We start from the raw sequence: 27,583 nt of genomic DNA, 5'->3' as shown, positions 1-27,583 counted from the left end.
ATATCAAAATTAAAAAAATTAAATTTGTTTGGAGTTGTTAGTTATACAAGAAGGAAAGATTTCAATATTTTTGCAATTATAGTTTTATCACTATCTTTTAATAGATAACTATTTTGTCTCAGTCTTCAAGATCTTTAGACTGTAGTTTGAGGCATTTTCAGTTTTTAATACCTAGAAAATAAATAGTCAAAAACCTGAACTTGGTAATCATTCATCTATTTATAACTCTTTAGACCTGGCATTTCTTAAGAAAACCTCCAAGATACACTTCACCTAAGAATGCCCTTAAAAGTTTACCAGAAGTATATTACATAAAATTTGATCAATCAGTATCAATACATTCCTAAATTTAATTATTGCAGAGAGATGGATAGATAAAAAATAAAAATTTAAAGCAACTAGTTTTTTACACTGTTTTAAGGTTAAAAAATGATAGATAACTTACTTGTTATAGCAAGAGAGTATCAAAGAATGTAGTAAACATGTAAGCCCCCTCAGACATGCCTTAACTGGCCAAAAAGGGTAAATCTGAGCATTAATATGAATAATAGCTTCAAAGAATTATATTAAATATGTTTCAATCTTTGGTTTTATAATGACATTAAAAGTAAAAACAAAAAGGAATTCATTATTTTTGGAGGATGGTAGGGAACTATCTATTATTTTGAAATATGGTAAACGAATAAAGGGAAATTGTCCAGCTTTCTCTGCCTTTATCCTAGATTTCTTGTACAGACTATACCATGGGGTAACCAAATATTGACTCAAAAGAAGTTTATCTTTTTCTAAATATTTCAAGAAGAAATAATGATTGATATATAATATTATCATTTTGCAACATTTAATTAATTAATTAATATATTTTAGGGATTCAGCATCAGTGGCCACAAGCAGGACAAAGTAAGAGACCACCAGACATATGTGCCTCCCAGTACAGGAATACAAGACCAACCTGTGACAAAGAAATTGAACATGATTTGGACCAGGCATATAGAAAAAAATACCAATGTACAAGTAACGCAGAGGCAGAGAAACTTGTTAACTGCACTATAGTATGCAATGAGCAAAACCCAGTTTGCAAGGAATCTTACAGGTGCAAAGACTAAGTGGTTTTTTTTTTTTTTTTTTTTTTTTTGAGAGACTCACTGAAAAAGAAGGAAGGGGTAGGAGAATATGTAAATTAAAAGACTCTTAGAAAAATATTAAAAATAGAACATGACAACTACACTAGTGTTTTGTGGGCTGTGTGAGTGATAAATCAAGAAACTGTTATCATTAAATCAGGATAGTGTTACATTTAGAAGGGTGGGAGTGAGTTGTGATAGAGATGGGTTAAATGGAAGACTTATGAGATGGCTGGCAAAGTTCAATTTTTTGGCCTGGGTGGTGGTTATAAGAATGTCTGACATCTGATCATTTATGAAGCTATGCATTTGTTTAATTCTGTTTTCTGTAACTCTGCTATATTTACAATACAATTTTAAAACTGGGCGAGTGAATATATTTACAATACAATTTTCAGAGAAGATGTCCTGAAAAGTTTTATCTTTATATCAAGGATGAATTTATCAAGTTGATAAACACAAGAAGTCAAAGGTGATATTTTCAATATTTATTAGTAAGGCTGAGGCAACAGCCTTTATACGGCACAATTTACATAAGTTATCAAGATACATCTTGTATACAATCACAAAACCAAGACATATTTTTACATAGAGTAAAACTCAAGATGGATTTACAAGCATTTTTTTTTTTTTAAATACAACTCTCATGTTATTTTCAGGTCAATTTATACAGTCCTTAGTCCAAGAATTTGCATTTGTCTATTAGATTTTCCAAAGGGATTTGGGTAAAACAAACAAAAAAACACATTAGCAAATCACCAACATGGCATGCAACATATAGTCAGAAACAAGACATATCTTCAAGTACTTTAGTTTTTATTTCAAAATCAGTTTTATTAAGGTGTTTATGTTTTCAGACAAGAAAATTTTTTCTTAAACCTCATATGTGTTGTTAGGATATTAGCACACACATTAATCAGTAGTGGGAGCACCTGAGCACGTCACCTAACAAATATACAGACACAATCAAACAATAATCATATTCACATGCTGAATGCCAAATGAAATGAACATTTCAACTTGGTCTACTTTACCAAATGTATACTTATGTACAAGGTAATGAATTAAGAAAATCCTCTCAATCTATCAGATAAAGAATTTGATTAAATAATTTTGGCTTAATGGATATCTTTAATAATAGAACATGAAACATACAGAAAACAGCACTGTATCATATTCAATGAGAATATTTGTTTCACTCATTCATTATTGTACTATACCCAAGGTAAGTAATTATTAAATAAATAGCTCATAATTATTCATTGAGTCTTCTTTCACTTTCATTTCAAGCTCAAAAAGAGGGAAGGAAGATCACTTCTATCACACATAACACATATATAGCTGTAGTTGGCTGATTTTGGAATATTTGACATTGTAGCAATGAAAATAAGTTTTTAAAAATATTGTTATGATTTAAATAATAAAGTAAAAAAATACTATAAACATCTTTATGATATTTTGATGAAATGAAGCATTGATCAAATAATTTCTAATAAATTGGGCACAATATAATATATAATTTTATTTTACTTCACATCACCACCACCGCTAATATCACTACTGCTACCACCACTATCATTACAGTCATTCCTATAATAAGAATCAATATCAGCTGGTTACCAGCTATAATATTCCCACAATATGACTATTTAAATGTGTGTGATCCACAAAATTAATTCCACTGGTATGCTGAAAATATGCATTTAATTAGTGTAATTTGTTAAAATATGGGCAATATTAAGGAATAAAGACAATTGATGCCCCTTAGTCTTGATATTTTAAACTGAAATATAAATAAAGCGTTCAGAGTCACCAAAAATCTCCTTAATCTTAAGTAAAAACAGGGAAAACACCAACTTCTTGCTACTAGGGTTATTTGTGTCTGTAATGACTATTCTATCTTCCCTGTCTTTTGTAAAAATTCACTCTGTGCTTTTGTTTCTACAGCTGAAAGTTTCCTTAGGACCAATTTTTAAACCAAGAAGCAACATCAGTCTCTGATGACTCAATGAAATTGTGGGAAAAATTGAGATGCTTTTCAAGGTAAAAGTGCTGTAATTGGAGTAATTACGTATTATATAGAGATTACAAACTCTGTCAGTATTAGAATAAAAAAAAGTTAGTTCCAATAAAATGAAATAAACTAAAGAGTGGAAAACCATGTACTGTGATATGTACAAAAAAGTAAAAAACACCAAGAGCCCTATTTGCAATAAAAAAGAAACAGTTTTGTTGTAAGAAGGGTAATCGACATCATTCAGAAGAAACGCATTCATATAAGGATCAGTGTTGCATAGAATAATTCCAGTACAACCTAGAAGTTTGGTCAGCTTCAAACTTGGCACACTGGCAGGATCTTATGCTCTCTGAAGGGGAATGCTGGTGCACAAAAAGAAGCCCTGTTGTCAGCTCTGCTGATTGACCTAGCCCCATCACTAGTTCCTTGGAACGGAGGGGCTTCTATAATGGAAGGACTCCTACTCTTTCAGGTTAAATAGCTACCAAAGAGATAATCTTTGTTTTGGTGATCCCTCCATTTATATTGTTCTAAAAGAAATTGCAACTGGAATGAAGAAAACTAACTGGTTATACAAACTCTCATGCATACCTCTGGATATGAGTGGCTGCAAAAGAGGATCAGGGATGAGTCAGGGTTTTCTTTTAAGGGCAAATATCAGAGCCTTTTTATGTCAGAAGGAGATCTTCTTGGACCTTTTCTTCCCCAATTATGAGTGATGATTATAGGCTTCTTCAAGTGCTAGTTTCTGCTGGAAATATCCATGGCAACCATCAGCAGATCTAATAGTTTCTAAAAATAAAATACTAGCAATATAATGTTTTTGATGATTCCACTCTCCCATGCTCATTTTAGAGCAATGTCAATGGTAAATGACATTGTACTGTCAGTGGAGGGGGATTAAAAAATAGAGGGAAGAAAAGTTATGGTTATCTTTCTCAGTTTGCAGAAGAGTGAATTTATATTCTGAGTGAATTTATATATATATATAAAACTGATTTCTTTAAAAATGAGAAAATTCAATATCCAACCAATATCTAGAGATGGGTTTCTCTAATCCCACTAACACTTCACCATTAAATAAAGCAGAAAGTTTTAAGTTCAGAATGCTCTAAGAAGCAATTTGATTTATTTATTTTGGGTAGAATGTAGGAATTGGGTAAGACCAGCATTATTCATTTAATTGAGGATAACAAAATTTGCAAATCTTTTTCATGTAATTCTTCACGTTTATTCAGGTTAAAGTTTATATTTTAAATAAAAAATAAGTTTTGCAGCTAATTTACTGCTTTTATCCATGTCAATCCTTGCCATTGGTTTAGATGATGGTTTCCACATATAAAATTTGAGAATTAAAAAGCTATGTAATAATTATTCCTCACTTCTGTGTATAAAACTATATTTGGAAATGTGCTTTCATCTCTCATGGATCATTGATTTATCATCACAACATCTCATTTGGAAGGTTAAGGATATATAATTATTTTTATCCTACAGATAAGAAAACTGGGGTAAAGTGAGTTTAAGTGACATGTGCAAGGTGACATAGTCAGTGGCAGAACTAAGACCAGAAGACAGGCTTTTATTCCCTGCTGAGTGTGTTTTCCACAACTTTCACGTTACTTCCTTAATTAATAATGCTAATAGAGAAGAGGGTGCTTGATTTTAAGACTTGGACATTAGTTGTTTTATTCATTATTATTAAAATAGCTCAAAGTATATTTTAATCTCCAGTAAGTGTTGACTTTTCACATATTTTCCCAACATTGATGAACTTGATCACTGTGATATTGTCACTAAAGTAAGAAAATAGAGCACTAGAAAGAACTCATTTAGTGTCATGTTTTCATGATACAATCAGTAAATGAATTAACTCATTAAGGAAAAGAAAGGGTAAAATATTATGAAATGAGGAAATGATATCCATTTAATTAATCAGTATCACAAGATTAATATAGTTCGTTTGCCAGAGAAAGAATTTTCTTTCTCTGTCAATGCATCACGCAAGAGAAAGGAAATGTGCAGGATAATACATTTATTTGCAGTTTCACAAAGAGTAAGTTATCATGCTTCCTAGAACATATCAGTTTACTCTAGGTCCTTTGGTACATAGATTGAAGATGTCTTGGCTTAATGGTAAATTATGAAGATTTTGATGGTTTCAAACAAAATTCCAGTATTTTATGGGACAACATTCTTCTTTGTTAGCCAGTCACAGTTTTATTTCTAGATAAATTCAATTTTATTTTTACCTAGTATTATCTTCACTCTACATTATTTCAAGTTACACTGAAACAAATGTGCTTTTACCACATGGATTCCAAAGTCAGTGTTGTATACCCTTGTAACATTTAGACACACAGAAAACTGGTAAGATACGGCCTAAAAGGCATAATTTGTACATCTCCTATTCCATTTTCCCTAAGAACATAGCCACCTCACTTCCAGTCCTGGACACATATTGTAGGTATATCTTATGTCCGAATCTGAAAGCATCTGGTTGTCTGAATAGAAGATGATGAAGGAAGATTTTTGAAGTTTTGAAAACTGAGATTTGTTACATCAGTTCTTTCCTTTCAACCAAGGCTTCTTTGCATAAAGAATTACCTTTGTGCTACATGGAAACCACATTAATCTTTGAGCCTCTGTCTTAAGGTATAGCTCAACTCTGCTCAAAGATTTTTGCCTTAAGTAATCAAAATTTGTTTCACAGTTTCTCTTCACAGCCATGGGAAATTCAAGGTCTCAGAACTCCATTCCTTTTTATTTTCAATATGTGAACTTTTTCAATCGAATATCTTTGTGTGATACATACACAACAATAAATGTACAAGGTATTAAGCATGTTTTTGCCTGTTGTTCCCATTCTTACATTTGCCTCTCAAAACTTAGCTTAGTTTCCAACTGTAGTCTTGATGTGAGGCTATTTAGAGCAGTTTCTATACCCTGAGAAGACGTGTTTCTTCAATGCGTTTGAGTAGGACTGACCAAAAGTTTGTGCCAATTGACTATTCTTTTTCTGAGATCCACTTTGTCAAGCCAGATACAGGCTTCACCAATTAAGGTCTTTTTCATAAACTTCCCTCCATTGGAGAAAAGTAAAATCTAGAAAAAATAGTCAAAAATAAACATATTTAATTTATATACGTATATATGTGTACAGTTTTCAACCTCTTTTAAGAACATTTAATCATCAAAAAAATAGCACAAAAGAGGGTGACGCTGAGTAGAAGTAGCAGATATACTTGCAGGAGAACTAATAATCAAGGTGTTCTCTAAAGATTTGCATGTAATATAAATTAATTCACATCAACATTTGTATTATTCTGCAAAGGAAAAGACACATTCTGAAGAAAATGAGAATACTAGGTAAGAAATGTATAACCAGCCAATTCTAAGTTTATGCTTAAATTGATGGAGAGTTTCACAAAATAACTTTGCCAAATAATTTTTTACTAGTTTACACAAAGCCAAATCAAATAAAAGATTATCTGAATTTTGAACAAATAAATATAACTTCACCGGGCATTGTTTTTATTTAGTGTTAAATTTTCTGATGATTTTACTACAGTATGTACTTCCAAACTGCTTTTTGAAGTCATATGCAGAACTTATCACAAGGGTCTCAAACTAAAGAATTTTTTTTTTTCATTTTAAAGATGAGTTGAAGGAAAGGTAGAGAGCATTCAGAGGAGCTAAGCATTAATCCTTGTAATTGTATTCTCTTTTTCTCTTCAGAATCTCCTTTGGTTATATAATTTACCCTTATTCCTGGCTAAAACTTAACTTTTATGCTTCTGACTTCAAAATTTGTACATCCAGATATGACTGTCTCTTCTGATTTCTGATTCAGGGATTTCAAATGACATTGTGTATTTTCACTTGAATCTCTGCCTTCTTATCAAATTCATTTCAGAAAAACTCTTGATCTTTCTCTATTCCAAATCCCCTGACTACGTAATCTCTGTGAAATAATACATTTGTTGACACAGACTTCAGAGTGTCATTTTTCTTTATTCCTTTCTAGTCTAATATCAGTTAATCTTCTCAATACATTTTTGCTTTGTAATATCTTTTATCTTTGTCTCTAATTCAAACCTTTAATTTCCTGTACCATGGTCTCTTCCTACATTTTTTTCTCTTTTCTCATTCCCCCATTTCTACTTTCATTCCTTGTCTCTATATCTCCTGAAAACCTACTATGTGCAAAGCATTGTGTCGGCTGTAGGCAATGAAAATTAGGCCTTGCCCTAGAGAAACTGATAGCATAGAAGCAATGACAGATAAGTACAGATATTGTTGTTACAAGACAGACTGAAATTGGTAACCTAATAATAGAAGCAAAATGTTTTGTGAATACAGTATGATGAATGATACCCAGGGTCATCAGTAAGGAGAGATGAAAGATGTGGAGTATTGTAATAGATGGTGAGAGTTGGAAAAGGGAGCTTTGAAGGGCGGAAAAATATGAGCAAAGGATTGGAGGCTTAACATGACTTGAAGAGAGTCTGTTGTGACTGGAGTATTGAGTGGAAAAGTATCCAAGGAGCTGAGACTAAGTCAGTCCAATTAAAACTCACTTTGGAAGACTCTGAATGATTCAAGATAATGATTCAAGATAATTGAAGACCTTTAATGTAAACTAACAAGTTTAATGTAAACTAACTAGGGTTTTAAAAGGTAACTCTGGCAGTGCTGTGATGAAATGAACTAAACGGATAAGACATAAATTACAATTGGCCAGGTAAACAGGTGAAATGATTTGAATAACAAAGATGGGGACCTAAAAATGTTTAGTGGCAGTGAGCATGGAAATAAGAGGAATCTATGTAAAATAAACTGCAGGCAGAGTAGAGAAGGCTTGGCAACTGATTGGATGAGGTGAATGGGCTGTGGAATTCTAAAAGACTCCTGGGGAGATACTGCTAAAAAATAATTAACTTCTCAAATGTCATATAGTGTATGATCAGTATATAAATATTGAATAATGGAATAAAAATAAATACAACATGAATGAGAAGTTTTACATATCAACTACATAATACAGAGTTACCTGAAGAGAATGTCCTGCAGGACTTAGACTGAATCGAAAAGTTTCATTGAATGAAGGCTCTCGATCATGTCTGCATACTCTTGTTTTTTTCTTGATCACCTTTTTTTGGGTAGAAATATTCATCACATATATTTTCACATATAAATCTGAAAATAAGAATTCAGCCTATTAAATTCCATCAATGGTATAAATTTCTATTGAAAGAATTATAACAGTATACTGAGAGTTCTTCCTACATTTTGTACCAAGCCAGCAGATTGTAAACAATTTGTTTCAGACAACATAAAATGATTAAAAGATATGCCTATTTATTATTTTTTTGAGACAGAGTCTTACTCTGTCACCAGTCTGGAATGCAGTGGCCAGATAGCTCACTTAACCTCAAACTACTAGGCTCAAGTGATCTCTCTGCTTTAGCCTTCTACATAGTGCGGACTACAGGCAGGAGCGACCACATCTAGCTGATATATCTATTTTCTTAGCAATTTAAATTTGTCCTTCTGTTGTCTAATGAATATAACACGCTAATGTATATGTTAAAATATCTAGCTAAAAACCGAAAGAAAACAACTTGTTACATATGTTAATCAGTTCTTTTTTCTGACCTATTTACTGTACAGTTCAAATTTTAGTTAACATTTTCCAGAATATATGACACATCCCTAAAAAATTCTAGATATATTGATGACTATAATAAAATTAGATACCTGGTAGATGATCAGGAGACTTAAATTTGTATGTAATATTTCTGCATTGGAGAATTTCAACTATTAGTTGTTCACCATCTGTCTTCATTTCCTTCTTCAGTGCAATCTTTATTTCTCCCATTACCTGAGTTTTAGCTGGGAGAATTTAATAAAAATGTAAAGAAGTATGTAATGCCATATATGAAATGTTTAGTTCAATAATTCATTCATACATTCATTTACTGTTTATCAAGTGCTAAATATCTTATGACATCCTAAGTGCTAAATATCTTATGACTGTATTTTATTCATCTGTGTACTTATTCACAGATGAATAAATTTATTCATGGATGAATAAAATACACAAAATTTATCACAGATTCATTTATTTAGATATGAATAAAATACAGTTCCATGCCCTTAAAGCCCTTAAAGAGTGAACAGTCAACTAGTCTATATTAGATGTTTAATAAACAAATTTGTGTTATTTCTCTAATCTTTCCAGCTGAGGTCATTGATGAGAGATATTTCGGATATATTTTTTCAAATCTAAGGTTTTACCCAGCTTAGTAGCATGGGACAAGCATGGGTTTTGATTTAGAGCTGATAAATTTCTTTCTTCCGAAAGAGGTGGAAATGATATTACCTTGTAGGACTGCTGGAAAAAGAGGATTCTAACATGGAAGGGAGGGAGTCAAGGAAAATTCTCTCTTGCTCTTTGGAGTCAATAGTAGTTGTGAATAGAATTGATCACACTAATGATCATGATGAAATAGAATAGCAAGACAAATTTTATCTGGGAGAAATTCACTTTTATAGGTCATAGTCTTCTGTTATAGACCTAAAATCTCAACACACCGCATATGTGAAATTTGTTGTTTTTCACCTTCTCACTTGGGGAGAAAAGTGTAATTAAAAACTTGCTAATTGAAGTTCTCAAGTAATCACATTGCTTGTTTCTTTCTTGGAACGCTTAACTTCACAGGCTTCACAGTGTGATACTTGTGAAATTTTTTTTAAAAGTTTCTCTCTGTTCAAAGATTGAACCAGCTTGTTCTTTGCTACTAAAGGAAAAAAGGACGTGCTTACTGAGGTTGTCTAAAAGCAGGTGGTTGCATTAATTGTGGGTCCATTGCTATCTCTTATATCTGACCTTTTATAGGTTTGTTATGTTTTTTTCTTTTGAAGCAAATACATAGATGGAGGCAAAATCCTCCATGTTTGCAGGTTGGGCGGCAGCTCCAGACCTGCTTGAGCCTTTGAACAAAACAAGCAAACAAACAAACAAACAAAAATCCATCACACACACAGAGGACATGTGATGATGTTTTATAATATGGTTTGGATAAAGAGTGAAATGGCATTAGAAAATGCTTTGACCAGCCTTCTGGTCTCCTGGTGTCCTGAAACTTATGCTTCTTTGGTTGTATTAAAAGAATAAAAATTAATCCTACTCTAGAGAAGGTATTTATCCTATAATGTGGCACAAATCTACAACTTAAGAACAGAGAGAAGGAGAAGAGGAAGGGATAGAGGATGTAGAAGTCATGGTTAAAAATGAAATGACAATATATGAGGTGAAAATGGAGATGCCAGATCTAAGGACACTAATAATCAAATTTTAAAACTATTAATGAAGTACAAACATCATGGAACAAAATAAGGTAAGATAGAAATTAAGATTATTGACACAGAGGAAAGAAAGAAGATAACATAGAGAACATAGAGAATAAAGGTAGAGAACAAAGATTGAGGTATAGAGAAGAAAACAATCATACGGTTAATGGTTTCTCAGGAAAAGTAAGTTCAATAGAATAGAAAATAATATCTATTTAAAAATATCAAATTATTTCTCCAAAATAACAGAAGAATAAATCTGCGAACCAAAAGAGCATCCTATATTCCTGGAAATATTGATGAGTTGATACACTGATATATCCCATTTCATATTATACTTCAAGAATATAGGAATCATTCTTAAAAGGATTCAGGAGAAAAAGAAATAAGCTCTCTGAAAGATATATTGATGTATAAAAGAAAGTCATTCTGAAATATATGACTATGGCAGAGGATACAGCAATGACTGAGTGAAAGAAAGAAGGAAAGAAAGGAAAAAAAGAGGGAGGAGGGAAGGGAGAAAGAGACAGGGAGGGAGGAAGGACTTGAAGATGAAATCCAGACAATTAATAAAATAATGAAAAAAGAAAGTGGAAGAGAACTAACTTACTCACATTTTAAAACAGAGAATCAATTGATAGAATTTAAAATTAAAATATAGTATTAGGCTGGGCACGGTGGCTCATACCTGTAATCCCAGCACTTTGGGAGGCACAAGTGGATGGATCATTTGAGGACAGGAGTTCTAGACCAGCCTGGCCAACATAGCAAAAACCTGTCTTTACTAAAAATACAAAAATTAGCCAGGCATGGTGGCGCGAGCCTGTAATCCCAGCTCCTCGGGAAGCTGAGGCACGAGAGTCGCTTAAACTGGGGAGGCAGAGGTTTTAGTGAGCCAGGATCGTGCCACTGCACTCCAGCCTGGGTGACAGAGTTAGACTCTGTCTCAAAAAAAAAAAAAAAAAGTATTAAAATGTATAATTATTCAACCTCAATATTTTAAATTTTGTCTCGTAAACTTAGTGAAAATTTTAAATAAAGTAATATGGCTAAAATATTTATTGAAATTAACTCATTCATTTGTTCTTTCCTTAAAATATTTTATAAATTTAAAATATAATCATTTTTTGATGATGAACATGAATAATTTAATTCTACACTAACAAAATTGATTACTGCTTTCTCTTTAGCTAAAGTGTTTCTACTAATGTAATTGTCAAATTGGCTTATTTTTATCTTCCAGAGCATTTCTTAAATCACTCTGGTGCTTTACTCTCAATATATACAATGGCCTTCTCACTTTTGAATTTTCTCAGATAAAAAGTTTCTATATATTTTATCTTTGAAAAATATGTGTATGTGGTCTCTATACACATACATTTGTACACATACCTCTCTCTCTAGCTATCTAATTTGTATTTATAGAGAAATATATTTTAGGACAACATTACGATGAACAGAATACAATCTCATCATTTCATAAAAAGACATAGGTTGGTATAATTTCTATTTTACACATGAGTAAAAAGTGATTTGGGTATTTTAAGTAACTTGCCAAGTTGTTAAATGGCCCAGGCTGAATTTTAATCTAGGTCTTCTGATTTTAAGTCTGAGGCTCCATTCTCCCATGGCCACCTTAGATTTTCCGTGAATAAGATTGTGAAAACACTGACTTCATGGGAATATTCTCTTTAAAACATTTTTGTAACACAGTATCAGAATAAAAGAGTTTACAGAGGCTATTTTGCTCTTTGATTTTAGCCACATACTGGACTTTAGAAAGAGGAGATGGCATAGTAAGCAACTCTTTAAATTGTTTAAACAATGGAAGATGTCTTCCAGAAGTTATTGTCTACATAGGCACATTAGGTCAATTATGAAAATTGTCTAGATTAAACAATAAACACAGCAATACTATTTTTGAAATATTCTTCATCATGTGAAATTGCTAAAACATGAAAAGTGAATATTAATTGAGAAGATACTTCTTTTTTGTTACATTATTGGTATCTGTACCACTTAACTGGGCATAGTATAAAGTGAGTTTACTATCTCTCAGAATTCTAAGAATTCTATTGCAACCTCCGCAGCTTTTACCAGTGCAAGACCGTTTTAGGCAAAAGTCTCTCTAGAGGCAAGTTTTAAGTAACTGGAAATGAATACAATGTGGAAGAGAAAAGGAAAGAATGGTGCCTTGTAAAAGAAAAGTCTGTGTAAGAAAAAAAGCAAAGAGTGAATAAAATTCTCATCCCATTACACTGCGAAAATTTGTGAATTTTCACTAATAAATACCACACAGCAATGAGATAGGTCACTGGTGTTAGCTAATGAAGTCTGAATTGGTGTCTGATAAGATGGATATTTAGCCGTGACAGTCTATCACCTTATAATTTGTTACCTAGCTCCCATCACTTATTCCAAATCTATGAAAAGTCTAATGCAGAATTAAGACGGATTTTAAAAACCAGGAATTCTGGCTTCTAGCCCTGTGAGATGGCAGGCAAGTCATTAAATCTTCTGCTGTAAATAATTGTGTTGATTTACTTAAGTTTTCAAACCCAGTCATTATGGAAAGTCTTATTAATGCCCAAATACCTGTTAATAGACAAAGTAGTGATGTATATTCCCTCATGTGCAATTTGATTTTCCTTCCTTTTATGGTTTCTAGTCTACCAGTTTCAAGCCTAGGTGATGAAAGTGATGAACAAATGCCAAAATTACAAAGGTAAACTGTTAGAACAAACCCTGAAATGATAATTACTCTATGAGCATTAACTCTTTTTATTTCTCCATATTCCCTTATTCTTTTTTAGAAAATTAGATTTTCAGTTGACAAATAACAATTCTAGATATTCATGGAGTACAATGTGATGTTTGATATGTGTTTACCATCTGGAATGTTTAAATCACGCTAAGAAATAAACCCATCATCTCATACAATTGTCTTTTTTCTTACAAAATTTTTGATATAATGGAAGACCGTTAGAAGCACTTGACAATTTATGCTTAGAAAACATTAGGTTAATTGCTCAGTTCATTCAGAGTAAACAAAAAACCAACAAGATCTTGTATTCAAATATTCGGTAGATTTTAATAGAAATTTCAAAAAAAAAAAAAAGGACATTTTTCACTTTGCTGAATCTATTAGAGAAAGTCAGCTCTCTATAATTTGTCCTATTCACTAGTCTTTCTGTATGATTTCCAATGAGGTGTATTAACATTACCCTGGGATCTATAATAATTTTACCTAATATGCTGAAATTGTATCTCTCCTCTAAAAGGTCAAAGACCTTCTGACTCTGGTACTCAAGAATTATCTACAATTAGTGCTTTTCTTTTCTGTATACCATATCCTCGAGTAGCAAAGCAAGCTACTCGACTTAAAAAAAAAAAAAAAAAAAAAACAATTCTGATAATCTTATTTGCACTGGATTTTATCTTCTGGTGTATCGTTGTTTTACAAAGGCTGTATTAAAGCTGCTGATATGTTTTAAATTTAATTCCCAGATATATGTTTTCTGGACAAAGTTTCTTACCTCTACAGAACAATTTATGTGTAGGACAACATAGAAGGAATGAAGAACTATATTTTTTTAAGGTTTATCCTAGTTACTGTGTGTTTGAAAGAGGGAAGCAGAATGTAAGTAATTTGTTTTATTCTATAGTATGTTAGATTTTATTGTAAAATAAACATACCTTGATCTTAAGATCTTGTAAGTTCGGCTTGGATAAATTAGCCTGCTTATGCAATGAAATTTGTATAAAAATGGAGCCACTAACTAGCTCCCTTATTCAGATCCCTTTTTTTCCTATGTATCTAACAGATGACTGTAAATGTTTGAGTCCAGTTTTTACTAGCACATACTATGATTAAAGAGTTATAAAGAGAATTCCTAAGACAAAATTTATTAGTTCTTTAGGTTCAAATATAGATTATTTATTTAGAGTGCAACTCACTGGATTTGGTTTTCAAGTTAAAAAGAATTTTCACCCTTCAAATTTTTCAAAAAATGTAATTTTCCACTCTTTCATAGTATAAACTCCTCTGTAATCAAGTGGATATTACACTATTGTCAATGACAAATACCAGTTGAATCACTTGAAGAATAACATGTAAACTTCTGCCATTTTATCTTGTTTTTTTAAATCAACCATTTTAAATACAGTATATATTACTACCTTCACTTTAAAAAAAGTAGACTGACTAACTGACAAAGGTCACACAACTGGATTAAATGTTTCCATCGAGGTAGCCTAGGATTATCGACAAAACTGTGGTGATCTATTTATTATGTGATAATAATTTTGGGCCAAATTCATGTTTGTACTTCTAGGTATGTAGATGTTGGGGAGACAGGATTGGCAATTTATGGGGAGATTAGCATTAGTATGTGTATAAAGTGGGGAATGGGGACCCAGGATTTGTGGGGAGTGTATTCTGGAAAGATGAGGTACAATCAGGACAGGGAATAAATGCTTACCCATTTCCTTTCCAAAACATTAGTTTATGAAAGCATACTTCTTTTTTTGTTTGTTTGTTTTATGTTGGGAGTTACAATTGACTCAAATGGTAACAACAATGTATTTCATTCATTGAACAATGCTTGCTCATCAGATGTTTTATGTATTCCATCTAAATTAAAGGACTGTCCCTTATTTATCTTTATCTTTTTAGCCCACAAAAAAGTCAACTAGTCTATATTAGATGTTTAATAAACAAATTTGTGTTATTTCTCTACTCTTTCCAGCAGTCCTACAAGGTAGGTATCATTTCCACCTCTTTCGGAAGAAAGAAATTTATCAGCTCTAAATCAAAAACCCATGCTTGTCCCATGCTACTGAGCTGAGGTCATTGATGAGAGATATTTCGGATATATTTTTTCAAATCTAAGGTTTTACCCAAAATAAATGATTGTCAATCTATTAATTTCATTTTTATTTATATGTATATCAGAGTCTGTATTATTCAAAGCTATGGGGTGGCCTCCTAGCATATTCTCATGTTTTAGGGCTAACTGGGGGCTGAGGGAAGACGCATTTTAAAAGTGTTTTCATTAATTTTTTTTTCCCCAAGGAAGAATTCTGGAAGTTTTCATTAATACCTTTATTTGAAATAACCCAGATTCAAGAAGATATTTTATACAATAAGGCAGGCATTCTGGCCTAATAAGATTTAAAACTTCTGTGAAAGTAGGACAAGCCCGCACATTCTCTCTCTATTCTGTTACATAAAGAAATCCTTTCTTTCTGAGATAAAGCCAGAAAGAACACAATTTTAAGCAGAATAAAAAAGCTTTTTCTGATTGATCTCCTTCAGTGGTTTTTTTTTTTTTTTTTTTTTTTTTTTTTTTTTTTGGCATTTTTGTCCTTTTGGTATGTGCTTCTTAGCATTTATTTTACTGTGTCTGAAAATAACCAGATCCCTTTCAATTTTTTTAATAAGGGAATGTGTCTTATTATTTTATGGGAGACAACAACAACAAAAATGTTAAACTATTACAGAGGAAGACCTGAAATTTTAAATGGACATTACATTTAAAACATCTAGAGTTTTGAAATAATTTCTAAAAGCCGCAAGACAACAAAGCCCAGGAATGAGGTAGTAGAGCTGGTATCATAGACCGACATGTTCGCAAAGTCTCCTTCCAGACAGCAGTCAAGCTTAACAAAACAAAGTAGTTTCCTGAGTTCCAAAGGCCTTGGCTAGAACTCCCAAGCATTTATATTGACTTTTGATCCAAAAGCGGAGTACCCACCCAGGAAAAGTAGTGGGTCTATATATCTTCTTTAAACTCAGAAGAACATTAGCATCGTCATATAATACATTTAGAAAATAAAACCAGAAAAAAGTGTAATGTTGGAAAAACTAAGAGCTCCTGTGAGGAAAAATACTCTGTGTCTGTAAGAGGGAAGCTACCAATAGCTGTAGAACAACCTCCAGCTTCTCCCAGGAGTGGATGGTGGTGACCCTGCAGTCAGAAAACCTCTGAGTGAACCTGTGAAGACCTCCTGAATGAACGTAAATAGTGGTGGCAGTCATACGTTTCCACTGGTCCATTAGGTTACTTGCATCATTTCTCCTTCTCTGTCCTTAAATTAATCTTATCACTCTTAAAATGCAATAAATGTGATCTTCCTTGCAGTTTTAACTGACTGGTTTTATGCTTTCTTTAGACGCAACATACAGGAATATTTTACTGTTCCATTCTATAAAACCCTTTCTCAACCCTATTTTTCCTTAACTGTCATGCTAGATAAAAGAGCAAACTCTAATTCCACCCCAATTATTTGTTCTTAATCCACTTGTGTTATTCTTTTTTTTTTTTTCTCTCTCTTCAGTTCCCTTCTTCATTAGTCTCTTGCCTTCTTTTATACCAAGAAGAAGAACACTATGAACTTCATCACCTGGGTTTCCTTACCTTCTGACTTCCAGGGTTTCAGTAATAATTACCAGCAAGAAATCTGAGGGTAAGAGGAGAGAGCCCAGGGTACCTATATCCTTCTCTCATCCAATCCTGTCTGTTGTGGCATTGTGTTGCAGAGGCTGTGTCTTCCTACAAGGCTGTAGCTCTTATCCAGGATCCCCTCCAACATGGGGATAGCTCTTGCTGGATTCTGGCAACAGCCTGCCTCCTCATGATTCATTAGACCAAAGGGTAGTAATGGCTTTTTGTTGGGGTTAGTTCCTGTGTGCTTGTTTCATCTTCCCTAGTTAGTTCCTTTCACCTTCTTTACTTTGTAAGTGCTCATTTCATTAAATTCTTTTTAACTACCCTCTTGAACATGTCAGCTGATTCTTGCTAGGATCTTATATAAGAGCCACTATTGCGTATGAGGTTAGATAAGAATACATAATTTTTTTTTCTCTTTATAGGGAGGTATTCTCCCAATTCCATCTATTAGACAGTCCCATTTGACTTGTGATTCCAGTTTTGGTTCTCATGTATTCCTGGATCTATCTCTGTGCTTTGTACACTATGCCATCATTCCTTTCATTTTGTACAAGTACCAGAACATGTTTATCCTTATATCTTGATACCTTACAGGGTAATTTTATCCTTGTACAAGTCAGGATAGACTAGATTCTGCTGCAGCAAAAAAGTTGCTTTTGTTTTCCTATAGGTATCTCGGTTATTTTACATGTTAATTCCAAAATACTTTTTTTTTTTTTTTTTTTTTTTTTTTTTTTTTTTTTTTTTTTTGAGACGGAGTCTCGCTCTGTCGCCCAGGCTGGAGTGCAGTGGCGCAATCTCGGCTCACTGCAAGCTCCGCCTCCCGGGTTCACGCCATTCTCCGGCCTCAGCCTCCCGAGTAGCTGGGACTACAGGCGCCCGCCACTGCGCCCGGCTATTTTTTCCTATTTTTAGTAGAGACGGGGTTTCACCATGGTCTCGATCTGCTGACCTTGTGATCCGCCCGCCTCGGCCTTCCAAAGTGCTGGGATTACAGGCGTGAGCCACCGCGCCCGGCCTCCAAAATACTTTAATAATTTTTTAAAAGATTGGTTTTAGAGCAGTTTTAGGTTCACAGCAAAATTGAGAGGAAGGTACGGAGATCTTCTGTATACACCCTGCCCCCAGACATACATAGCTTCTCCCATTATAAACACTTTCCAGGGTAGTACATTTGTTACAACTGATACACCTACAATGACACATAATGATACATCAGTATCACCCAAAGTCCAACATATAAATTAAGGTTCATTCTTGTTGTACATTCCATGGGTTTGGAAAAATACATGACATACATCCACCATTATAGTATCATAGAATATTTTGCTGCCTCCCAAGTCCTTTGTGTTCTGCCTATTGATTCCTTCTCCCCACCAAACCCCTGGCAGCCACTAATCTTTTTGCTGTTTCCACAGTTCTGCTTTTTCCTAATGTTGTATAGTTGAAATGAAGTAGATATAGACTTTTTAGACATTTTTCTTTCATTTAGTATGCATTTAAATTCCTCTCATGTCTTTCATAGCTTTATAGCTCATTCTTTTCAGTACTGAACAATATTCCATTGTCTGAACAATAAACCACAGTTTATTTATCCATTCATCTACAGAAGGACTTGTCAGTTGCTTCCAAGACTTCGCAATTGTGACTTAAGCTGCTATAAACATCCATGGGCAGGTTTTTTTTGTGGTCATGAGTTTTTAATTCCTTTGGATTAAATATTAAATAGCATGATTATGGAATCATATAGTAAGAGCATATTTAATGTTGTGTAAAATCGCTAAACTGTTTTCCAAAGTGGCTGTACCTTTTTGCATTCCCACCAGCAATGAATGAGCATTCCTGTTGCTCCACATCTTCTCCAGCATTTGGTGGTGTCAGTGTTCTGGGTTTTGGTCATTCTAATAGGTGTGTATGGGTATATCACTGTTGTTTCATTTACATTTCCTTGATGGTATATGATATAGAACATCTTTTCATATGCTTGTTTGCCATCTATAGATCTTTGGTAAGGTGTCTGTTAAGGTCTTTGGCTCATTTTTTAAATTTGTAGTTTGCATTCCTTAAGAGTTATTTTTGTAGTTTGGATAACAGACCTTTAAGTCTTTTGCAAATATTTTTTTCCCAAATTGTGGGGCTTATAGTTTTATTCTTTGACAGTGTCTTTCTCACAGCAGAAATGTTGTAATTTTAATGAAGTCCAATTTATTGATTTTTTCTTTCATAGATTGTGCCTTTGGGGTTATCTCCCAAATTGTCTAGATTTTCTCCTATGTTATTTCCTATGACTATGCATTTTGCATTAAAGTCTATAATTCATTTTATGTTAATTTTTATAAAGCATGAATTCTGTGTCTAGGTTAATTTTTTTGCATGTGGATGTCCAATTGTTCCCGCACCATTTGTCAATAGATAAAATACTTTTTAGTTTTGATATTATGAAAAATATTATTATTGTTGTTACTGTTACTATGTATTTATGGTTACTTACTGGTGATATAAATAAATTCCTATTAGTTTTAACACTGATCTCTTGATTTAGTCAGTTTTTCTATATAGATGTTCACATTGTTAACAAATAATTGGTGTTATTTTTTCCCCTTGCAGTTTTTATGCATCCTTGCATCTAATTTCATTTTCTTTTCATATATGTTAATCAAAACCAATACTACGTTAAATATTAGTAGAGGTAGTGGGCATCCTTGTTGAGCCAAGGGCATGAGCCAAAATCTATCCAATACGTAAAATAATGTTTTAATAAAATGTAAAATCTGGGCCGGGCATGGTGGCTCATGCTTGTAATCCCAGCACTTTGGGAGGCCAAGGCCAGCAGATCACTTGAGGTCAGGAGTTCCAGATCATCCTGGCCAACAAGATGAAACCCTGTCTCTACTAAAAATACAAAAATTGAGCCAAGAGTATGAGCCAAAATCTATCCAATACGTAAAATAATGTTTTAATAAAATGTAAAATCACCGTCTCTCTCTCTCTCTCTCTCTCTCTCTCTATATATATATATATAGAGTGTATATATATATATATATATATATACACTCGCTTCTCCAGTTCTTTTTGTTGTGATGTTAGGTTGTTAATTTGAGATATTCCTAACTTTTTAATGTTGATGTTTAATGCTATAAATTTCCCCTTAACACTGCCTTAGGTGTGTCCCAGAGGTTCTGGTATGTTGTAACTTTGTTCTCATTAGTTTCAAAGAAGTTCTTGATTTCTGCCTCAATCCAAATCACAATGGCCACAAAAATAATAAAATACCTAGTAATACAGCTAACCAGGGAGGTGAAAGATGTCTTCAATGAGAATTACAAAACACTGCTCAAAGAAATCAGAGATGACAGAAACATATCAGAGAACATCCCATGCTCCTGGATAGGAAGAATCAATATCATTAAAATGACCATATTGCCCAAAGTAATTACAGATTCAATGCCATTTGTATCAAAACACCAATGATATTCTTCAGAAAACTAGAAAAAAAAATTTTAATTCATATGGAACCAAAAAAAAAAAAACAACCCCCCAAAAAAACAAAAACCAAAAAACCATAAAGATCCAAGGCAATCCTAAGCAGAAAGAACAAAGCAGGAGGCATTATGTTCCCCTACTTCAAACTATACTACAGGGCTGTAGTAACCAAAACAGCATGGCACTGGTACAAACACATATACCAATGGAACTGAATAGAGAGCCTAGAAATAAGGCTATACACCTACAACTATCTGATCTTTGGCAATGCTGACAAAAATGAGCAATGGAGAAAGGGATCTCTCTTTAATAGATCTTGCGGAGGTCAGCTAAGCCAGTTGCCTGAAAGATTGAAACTGGACCCCTTCCTTACACCATATGCAGAAATCAACTCAAGATGGATTGAAGACTTAAGTGTAAAACCAAAAAGTATAAAAACCCTGGAAGATTTACCTAGGTAGGTAATACCTAGGTCCCTCTGGACATAGGAATGGGCAAAGATTTTATAACGAAGACACCAAAAGCAATTGCAATAAAATCATAAATTGACAAATGGGATCTAAGAAAACTAAAGAGTTTCTAAAGAAACTATCAACAGAGGAAACAGACAAACTACAGAATGGGAGAAAATTTTTGCAAACTATGCATCTGATAAAGGTCTAATATTCAGCATCTATAAGAAACTTAAATTTACAAGCAAAGGCAAACAACCCCATTAAAAAGTGGGAAAAGGACATGAACAGACACATTTCAAAAGAAGACATTCATGCACCCAACATGCATATGAAAAAAAGCTCAATATCACTGATCATCAAGGATTACAAATCAAAACCGCAATGAGATACCATATCATACCAGTCATAATGGCTCTTATTAAAAAATAAAAAAATAACAGATGCTGGCAAGGTTGTTGAGAAAAGAGAACACTTATATGCTGTTAGTGGGAGTGTAAATTAGTTCAACCATTGTGGAAAGCAGTTGGGTAATTTCTCAAAGACTTCTTAAAACAGAACTATCATTTGACCCAACAATCCTATTACTGGTATATCCTTAAAGGAATATAAATCATTCTATTATAAAGACACATGCATACATATGTTCATTGAGTATTGTTTTATTATGTTTGTGGCATCATTTACTGAACAAGAGTTTTAATTACTGGTCTTTACATTATGGTTTTGTGTTTAAAAAATGCTTTATTATTCAGCCATCAGATATTTATTTTCTTCCGGAAGTTTTAGAGTGTTACTTTTTATTTTGAATACTTTTAAACCATTCACAATTATTTTTTGTTGCTTTTTACAATGTGTTCTCTGAACCATTTATTTATCTGCCATGCCGTTCAATTTTTGTTATAAATAAAGTTTCCTGACCCTTGAGGATTTTTTCCTGGCTATCTGTTCAGTTTCTTTGGTCTGCTAGATTATACCTGTGCTGTACTAAAATATTTTATGTAATATTATACTTGATAACTAGAAACAGCTCTATTTTATCATTTTTCTTCAAATTTTTTTGGTTCTTTGGTCTTTTATGTAAATTTTAGTGTCAACTCTCAAAATTCAACAACAAACTTAATTTTTGTTATTTAATTGAACTGTCACGACATTTATATATTAACTTCTTGTTAATATATCAATCTTCATGATAAAGATTGCTAAATAAGCAATCTCCATGATATTCATCTTTATGACATACTCTATTCATGCCTTCTTTTGTGAACATCAACAATATCTTTTCTACTTTCTCATAGAAATATTATGAGTATTTTGTTAGATATATTTCCTGGAATCTTAGACTTTCTGCTATTTTTAAAAAGTTCTTTTTAAAACCATATTTTGAAGTGGTCATTGTGGGTGGCATAGGAAACATATTACTTTTTGCCTTGATTTCTTCTCTTTGTCTGGTTTTCATATTTTTTTACCAGCTTTATTTTGAATAATAACTGAATAATATCTTTTCATCCTCCCTTTTCAATCTTTCTATGAGATCCTACTTTAGATACATTTTCTGTAAACAACATGTAGTTAGATATATTTAATCTACTTTGGTTAACTTTGTCTTTTATTTGATGATTTCAGTGAATCAACATGAGTTACTGGTGATTTGGAATTAATCCTATGTTTTTTTTTTTTAATTCCTTTTTCATTGTACTTTTTCCACTCTTTTCCTTCTACATCCTTAACAAATGCTTTTAGCTAACAGTAACAGAAAATCTTACTTAGAATGAAGAAACAAATGAAATTATTTTTCTAATGTAACAAGAAATCTAGACGTAGGTATAGGTTCAACACCTCAATAATGGTTTTAGGAACTGGGTTTGTTCTTTATTTTTGCTCTGTTTTTCTGTCTTTTTTTTTTTTTTTTTTTTTTTTTTTTAGATGGAGTCTTGCTCTGTTGCCCAGACTGGAGTTCAATGGCTGTAATTTTTATTACTCGTTTTCATCATTTTTGTCTCATGGTTGCAAGATGCCTGCTACATATCCAGGGATCACTTTTGCCTCCTGGACGATAGTATCGGTAAGGGACATAAGGGTTTTACATCACAGGGTTCTTGCAAAGACGAAATGAACTACTAGAGTGCTCAGCATATTTTAAGCTCTCAATAGGTGTTAGTTATCAACAGTTGTTCTATAATAGAAATTACTCCTTACCATCCAGTTACTGTAAACCTGTTTCTGACTCAAAGTTCAGCTAATATGCTGTACTACATTTGGTTGGCAGGAACACCACATTGATAACTCCAGAGGGTACCATTCACAAACTGGTTTATGTGAATAGTGCCTCTTGAAATTGGCTGTTTACATCCTACTTGTCCATCTATGGGCAGTACTGGTTTCAGGCCTCTTATTAAATGAGACATTCAAGATTATTACTGTTCTTGATAACTACAAAATATAATTGCCATTAAAGTTGAAATTATTAAGTAGAGAATTTAGTAATCTACCTTAAATCAACTAATAGAACGTTTGTTCTGTGGACTAATTGCTATGGTTCCCCATTTACTCTGAAAACCTTCTATGAATTTTCAGTCTTCTGGATTGATTGAAGTTAACCACCACTCTCTCCCAAGATGCCTTCTTAATAAAAAATACCTGTCATCTCCCCAAGTGCTTGAACAGCAAAATAAGCCTCTTATATGTTTTTTTGTTTGTTTGTTTGTTTTAAGACGGAGTCTTGCTCTGTCAGCTCTGTCACCCAGGCTGGAGTGCAGTGGCGCGATCTCCACTCAATGCAAGCTCTGCCTCCCGGGTTCACGCCATTCTCCTGCCTCAGCCTCCCGAGTAGCTTATTTGTTCTTATACACAGTTTACATAGTGATACTACAAATAAGTGGTTACTAACAATATTAGAATTCTTCTAAGCCCACATATGTCTGACATTTCCTCAAATGGTAAGGATAGTATCTGTTACAAAAATTTATATATTTTTTGAGACCATCTCAAAATAAATAAATAAAGAAGCTTGAAATTGTAAAAATAACATGGGTGAATCATCATATTCAGATTGGCTGTTGTATGTTGAGAGTACACCATTTGATGCTGCAGGGATTGGGCTATAACTTTAGCTCATATAATTTAATTCTTGGGAACAGACTCAATTAAAAATAGTTCTTCATAGTGGATTTGTATGAGTTTTCTGAGAAAGAAGAAGAGCAAACTATTTTTAAATAATCAAAACATTAATAAATATTCAAATTTATAAAAATATTCAAATAAATAAATAAGCAGTGAAAAGAAATAAATTAATAAATAAAAAATCAATAGATTTTTTAAAATTTTCATTTACCCAAATTAATTTATAAAAATTCATTTCAGGTAAGGTAAAGATCATGCTCCTGACAATGTTTAATATAAATTTAATTAAATATCTTTATTATATTATGGTTTACAACGTAAAGAAACTTCCATTTCTTGTTTGTTTGTTTATTTCTTCTAAAAATAACCAACAACCCCCGTCTCCCAAAAAACCCAAAACAGGATACATGTGCAGAACGTGTGGGTTTGTCCCACAGGTACACGTGTGCCATGGTGGTTTGCTGCACCTATTTACCCATCCTTGAAGTTTCCTCCCTTCACCCCCCACCCCCAACAGGCCCTGATGTGTGTTGTTCCCCTGTCTGTGTCCATGTGTTCTCAGTGAGTAACTGCCATTTCCACTAATGCATGTAATTACATTTGTGTTGTTATGATATATATTGGTTTTCATCCAGGGTTCCTGGTTTATAACTCCCACATCCCTTCTTCCAGTCTTTTGTTATAATGTTGGGTGTGTGAGGCCTCAGGGGCAGGCCTCAGGAAACAGAATCTCTCTCCTGCCATCCTTTCAGCTGCCTCAAGGCGGAACCCTACTCCCACCTTTCTGGTGTGGGTCTTACGACCCTCCCCAGGGAAGGTCCCACCCTGTACTCTGTGGGAAGAAATGCTGACATCATGAAGCTTCCATAAAACCCCAAGAGGATTGGGGAGCTTCTGGAGAGATGAACACATGGAGGTTCCTGGAGGGTGGCATGCCCAGGGTGGCATGGAGGCTTCTCGCCCCTTCCCCCATACTTTACCCTGCACATCTCTTCATCTGTGTCCTTTATAGTAAACCTGTAAACGTAAGGTTTCCTTGAGTTCTGTGAATTGTTTCAGCAAATTAATCATACCCACAAAGGAGACCACAGGAACCCTAACTTGAAGCCAGTCGGTCGGAAGTTTCTAAGGCCCAGACTTGTGACTTGTACATGTATTGGGAGGCAGACTTGGGGACTGAGCCGTCCACCTGTGGGATCTGACATTAGCTCCAGGTAGATAGTGTTGGAATTAAATTGGAGGCCACCCAGCTTGTATCTGTAGTTCGGTGTGTGGGGAAAACACCCCCCTAACCTCTGACATTTGGTCACAGAAACCTTCTCTGTTGCTTGTGGTGTGAGAATTGTGGAAAAACATGACTTGAGGAGAGTTTTCTTGAAATAAAATTCCCTTTCTTTTCCAGAAAATATCTTCTATGTATAAATGCTCAGTTACAGCATGCAAACTACTAATAATTTATTTCATTATTTTCATTTATTTTACTTAAATCACAGGGACTGGCTATGTCTGTTTTAGAGGACTGATTTTACACTGCATCCAATATTGTAAATCTACTCTGGCAATATATGCTTAGCCAGAAGAAGTTGAAAGAGAAGAGAGTAGAATGCTGTATTTCTGGAAATAGTTTTCATGTCACATATAAAAATGATATACTAAATGAATTATGTATAAATTCTAAATGAGCTTTGAAACTTTTTTACGTTAATATAAAATAGTATAGAATATAAAAATCCATTTCAGAAATTTACCATAGTTCACTGTTATGTTTTTCATTTCAAGCAAAACTCTTCTAAAGTTTCCATAATATAAATATATTTGAAAGTGTCTTATATGTAAGTACATACAGAGATGCCCTAACACAATCTCTTATTTTATCTGTCTAGTATCTTTTCTCCTCTTTCACCACTATCTTGAGAATATCTACTCCCAAATGCATATGGTTCTCTTAAGCTGGAAACTACCATACTCAATTTTCTTTGTCACGATGATTGTTTCAGATAGGTGCATCTGACTCACATAGGAAAACTCAGAGTGCTTCACTGAGGATGTTAGACATATTTTCTCCTTTGAGTCAAGAGTGTAAAACATCACACACCGGGGCCTATCATGGGGAGGGGGGAGGGGGGAGGGGGGAGGGGGGAGGGGAGAGGGATTGCATTGGGAGTTATACCTGATGTAAATGACAAGTTGATGGGTGCAGCACACCAACAAGGCACAAGTATACATATGTAACAAACCTGCACGTTATGCACATGTACCCTACAACTTAGAGTATAATAATAATAAATAAATTTAAAAAAAAATAATTAATAAATAAATAAATATATTACAAAAAAAAAAAAAAAAAAGAGTGTAAAACTAGGCCTCAAAGCAGCCAGCAACTTCATCCCTTGCCTCATAAAACAGCCTGAGAAAAGGCCAACTTTCAGAGAAAAGCTGAGAAAAGATGTGAGAACTAAACAGGCTTAGGCTGGTATTTCCTGAGACTATAATATCTACATGTGAATTTCTTAGTATGGCCACCAGTAAACATTCTTTGGTTTTGCGTTTGTTTGTGTAGTTTTCCGTCTCTTACCAATGAAAAATATTGCCTTATCTTAGAGTTAAAGAAATATGACATTAAAAAATTGCACCCTACAGGGCTGGGTGTGGTGGCTCACGGCTGTAATCCCAGCACTTTGGGAGGCTGAGGTGGGCGGTTCACGAGGTCAGGAGATTGAGACCATCCTGGCTAACACGGTGAAACCCCGTCATCTCTACTAAAAATACAAAATAAAATAAAATAAAATAAATAAATAAATAAATAAATAAATAAATAAAATTAGCCGGGCGTGGTGGTGGGCTCCTGTAGTCCCAGCTACTCGGGAGGCCAAAGCAGGAGAATGGGGTGAACCCATGAGATGGAGCTTGCAGTGAGCTGAGATCGTGCCACTGCACTCCAGCCTGGGCAACAGAGCGAGACTCCGTCTCAAAACCAAACAAACAAACATAAATTGCACCCTAGATTTAATGAAAAACAAATGTTAAAATTATTCAATAGTGTTTTTAAATTAATTAAAAATAATTTAGGTATAACGGAACATAAAGAATATATCATAAGAACTCATGCAATGGCTGGTCAGCTTAAGAAATCAAACAAATTCAGATGAAGCCAATAGGGTAAGCCATTCCCAATTGCTTCCCTCTCTCTCACCCCTGAAGTAATCATTATTAACTTGATTATTATAATTACCTTGTTATTTTAATTATATATATGTGTATATCTATATGTATTACATGTATGTATTATACATACATGAATCTGGAAGCAAAGGCAAATTCTTAGCCCTTCTCACTATGTTAAATGATAAACCTGATACAAGACATCATTTCTTTCCTGAATAATTGCAACAAATATTTGGAGGTCTTTCTTCTTTGACCCTTTTTTCCCTTCAGAATATTCTCAAAAGAGTAGTTAGAATCATTCTTTTAAAACTTGAGCCAGACTGTTTCATTCCTCAGCTCAAAACCCTCCAACACTGTCCCACACCACGTTGTAAGTGAGAGTTCTTGAAGTGTTCAACAAGGCTTCTATTC

General features: G+C 33.6%; 1 protein-coding gene across 1 annotated transcript in view; it reads right to left on the bottom strand.

Annotated features, from left to right (window-relative positions):
* Positions 1-5,159: 5,159 nt before the first annotated feature.
* The window catches only part of PCLO (piccolo presynaptic cytomatrix protein), a 400,611-nt gene continuing 378,187 nt past the window's right edge, over positions 5,160-27,583 (bottom strand). The window contains exons 23-25 of the mRNA XM_015134174.3: positions 8,902-9,036; positions 8,195-8,340; positions 5,160-6,246 (exon numbers count right to left, since the gene is read on the bottom strand). Of these exons, the coding sequence (XP_014989660.3) occupies positions 6,106-6,246; positions 8,195-8,340; positions 8,902-9,036 (422 nt within the window). The 3' untranslated portion in view covers positions 5,160-6,105. The remainder of the gene's footprint in view (positions 6,247-8,194; positions 8,341-8,901; positions 9,037-27,583) is intronic.

This window comes from Macaca mulatta, chromosome 3, assembly GCF_049350105.2.
Source record: "Macaca mulatta isolate MMU2019108-1 chromosome 3, T2T-MMU8v2.0, whole genome shotgun sequence".
In the NCBI taxonomy this organism is placed as follows: domain Eukaryota; kingdom Metazoa; phylum Chordata; class Mammalia; order Primates; family Cercopithecidae; genus Macaca; species Macaca mulatta.
This window is presented reverse-complemented; position numbering and strand designations above follow the sequence as displayed.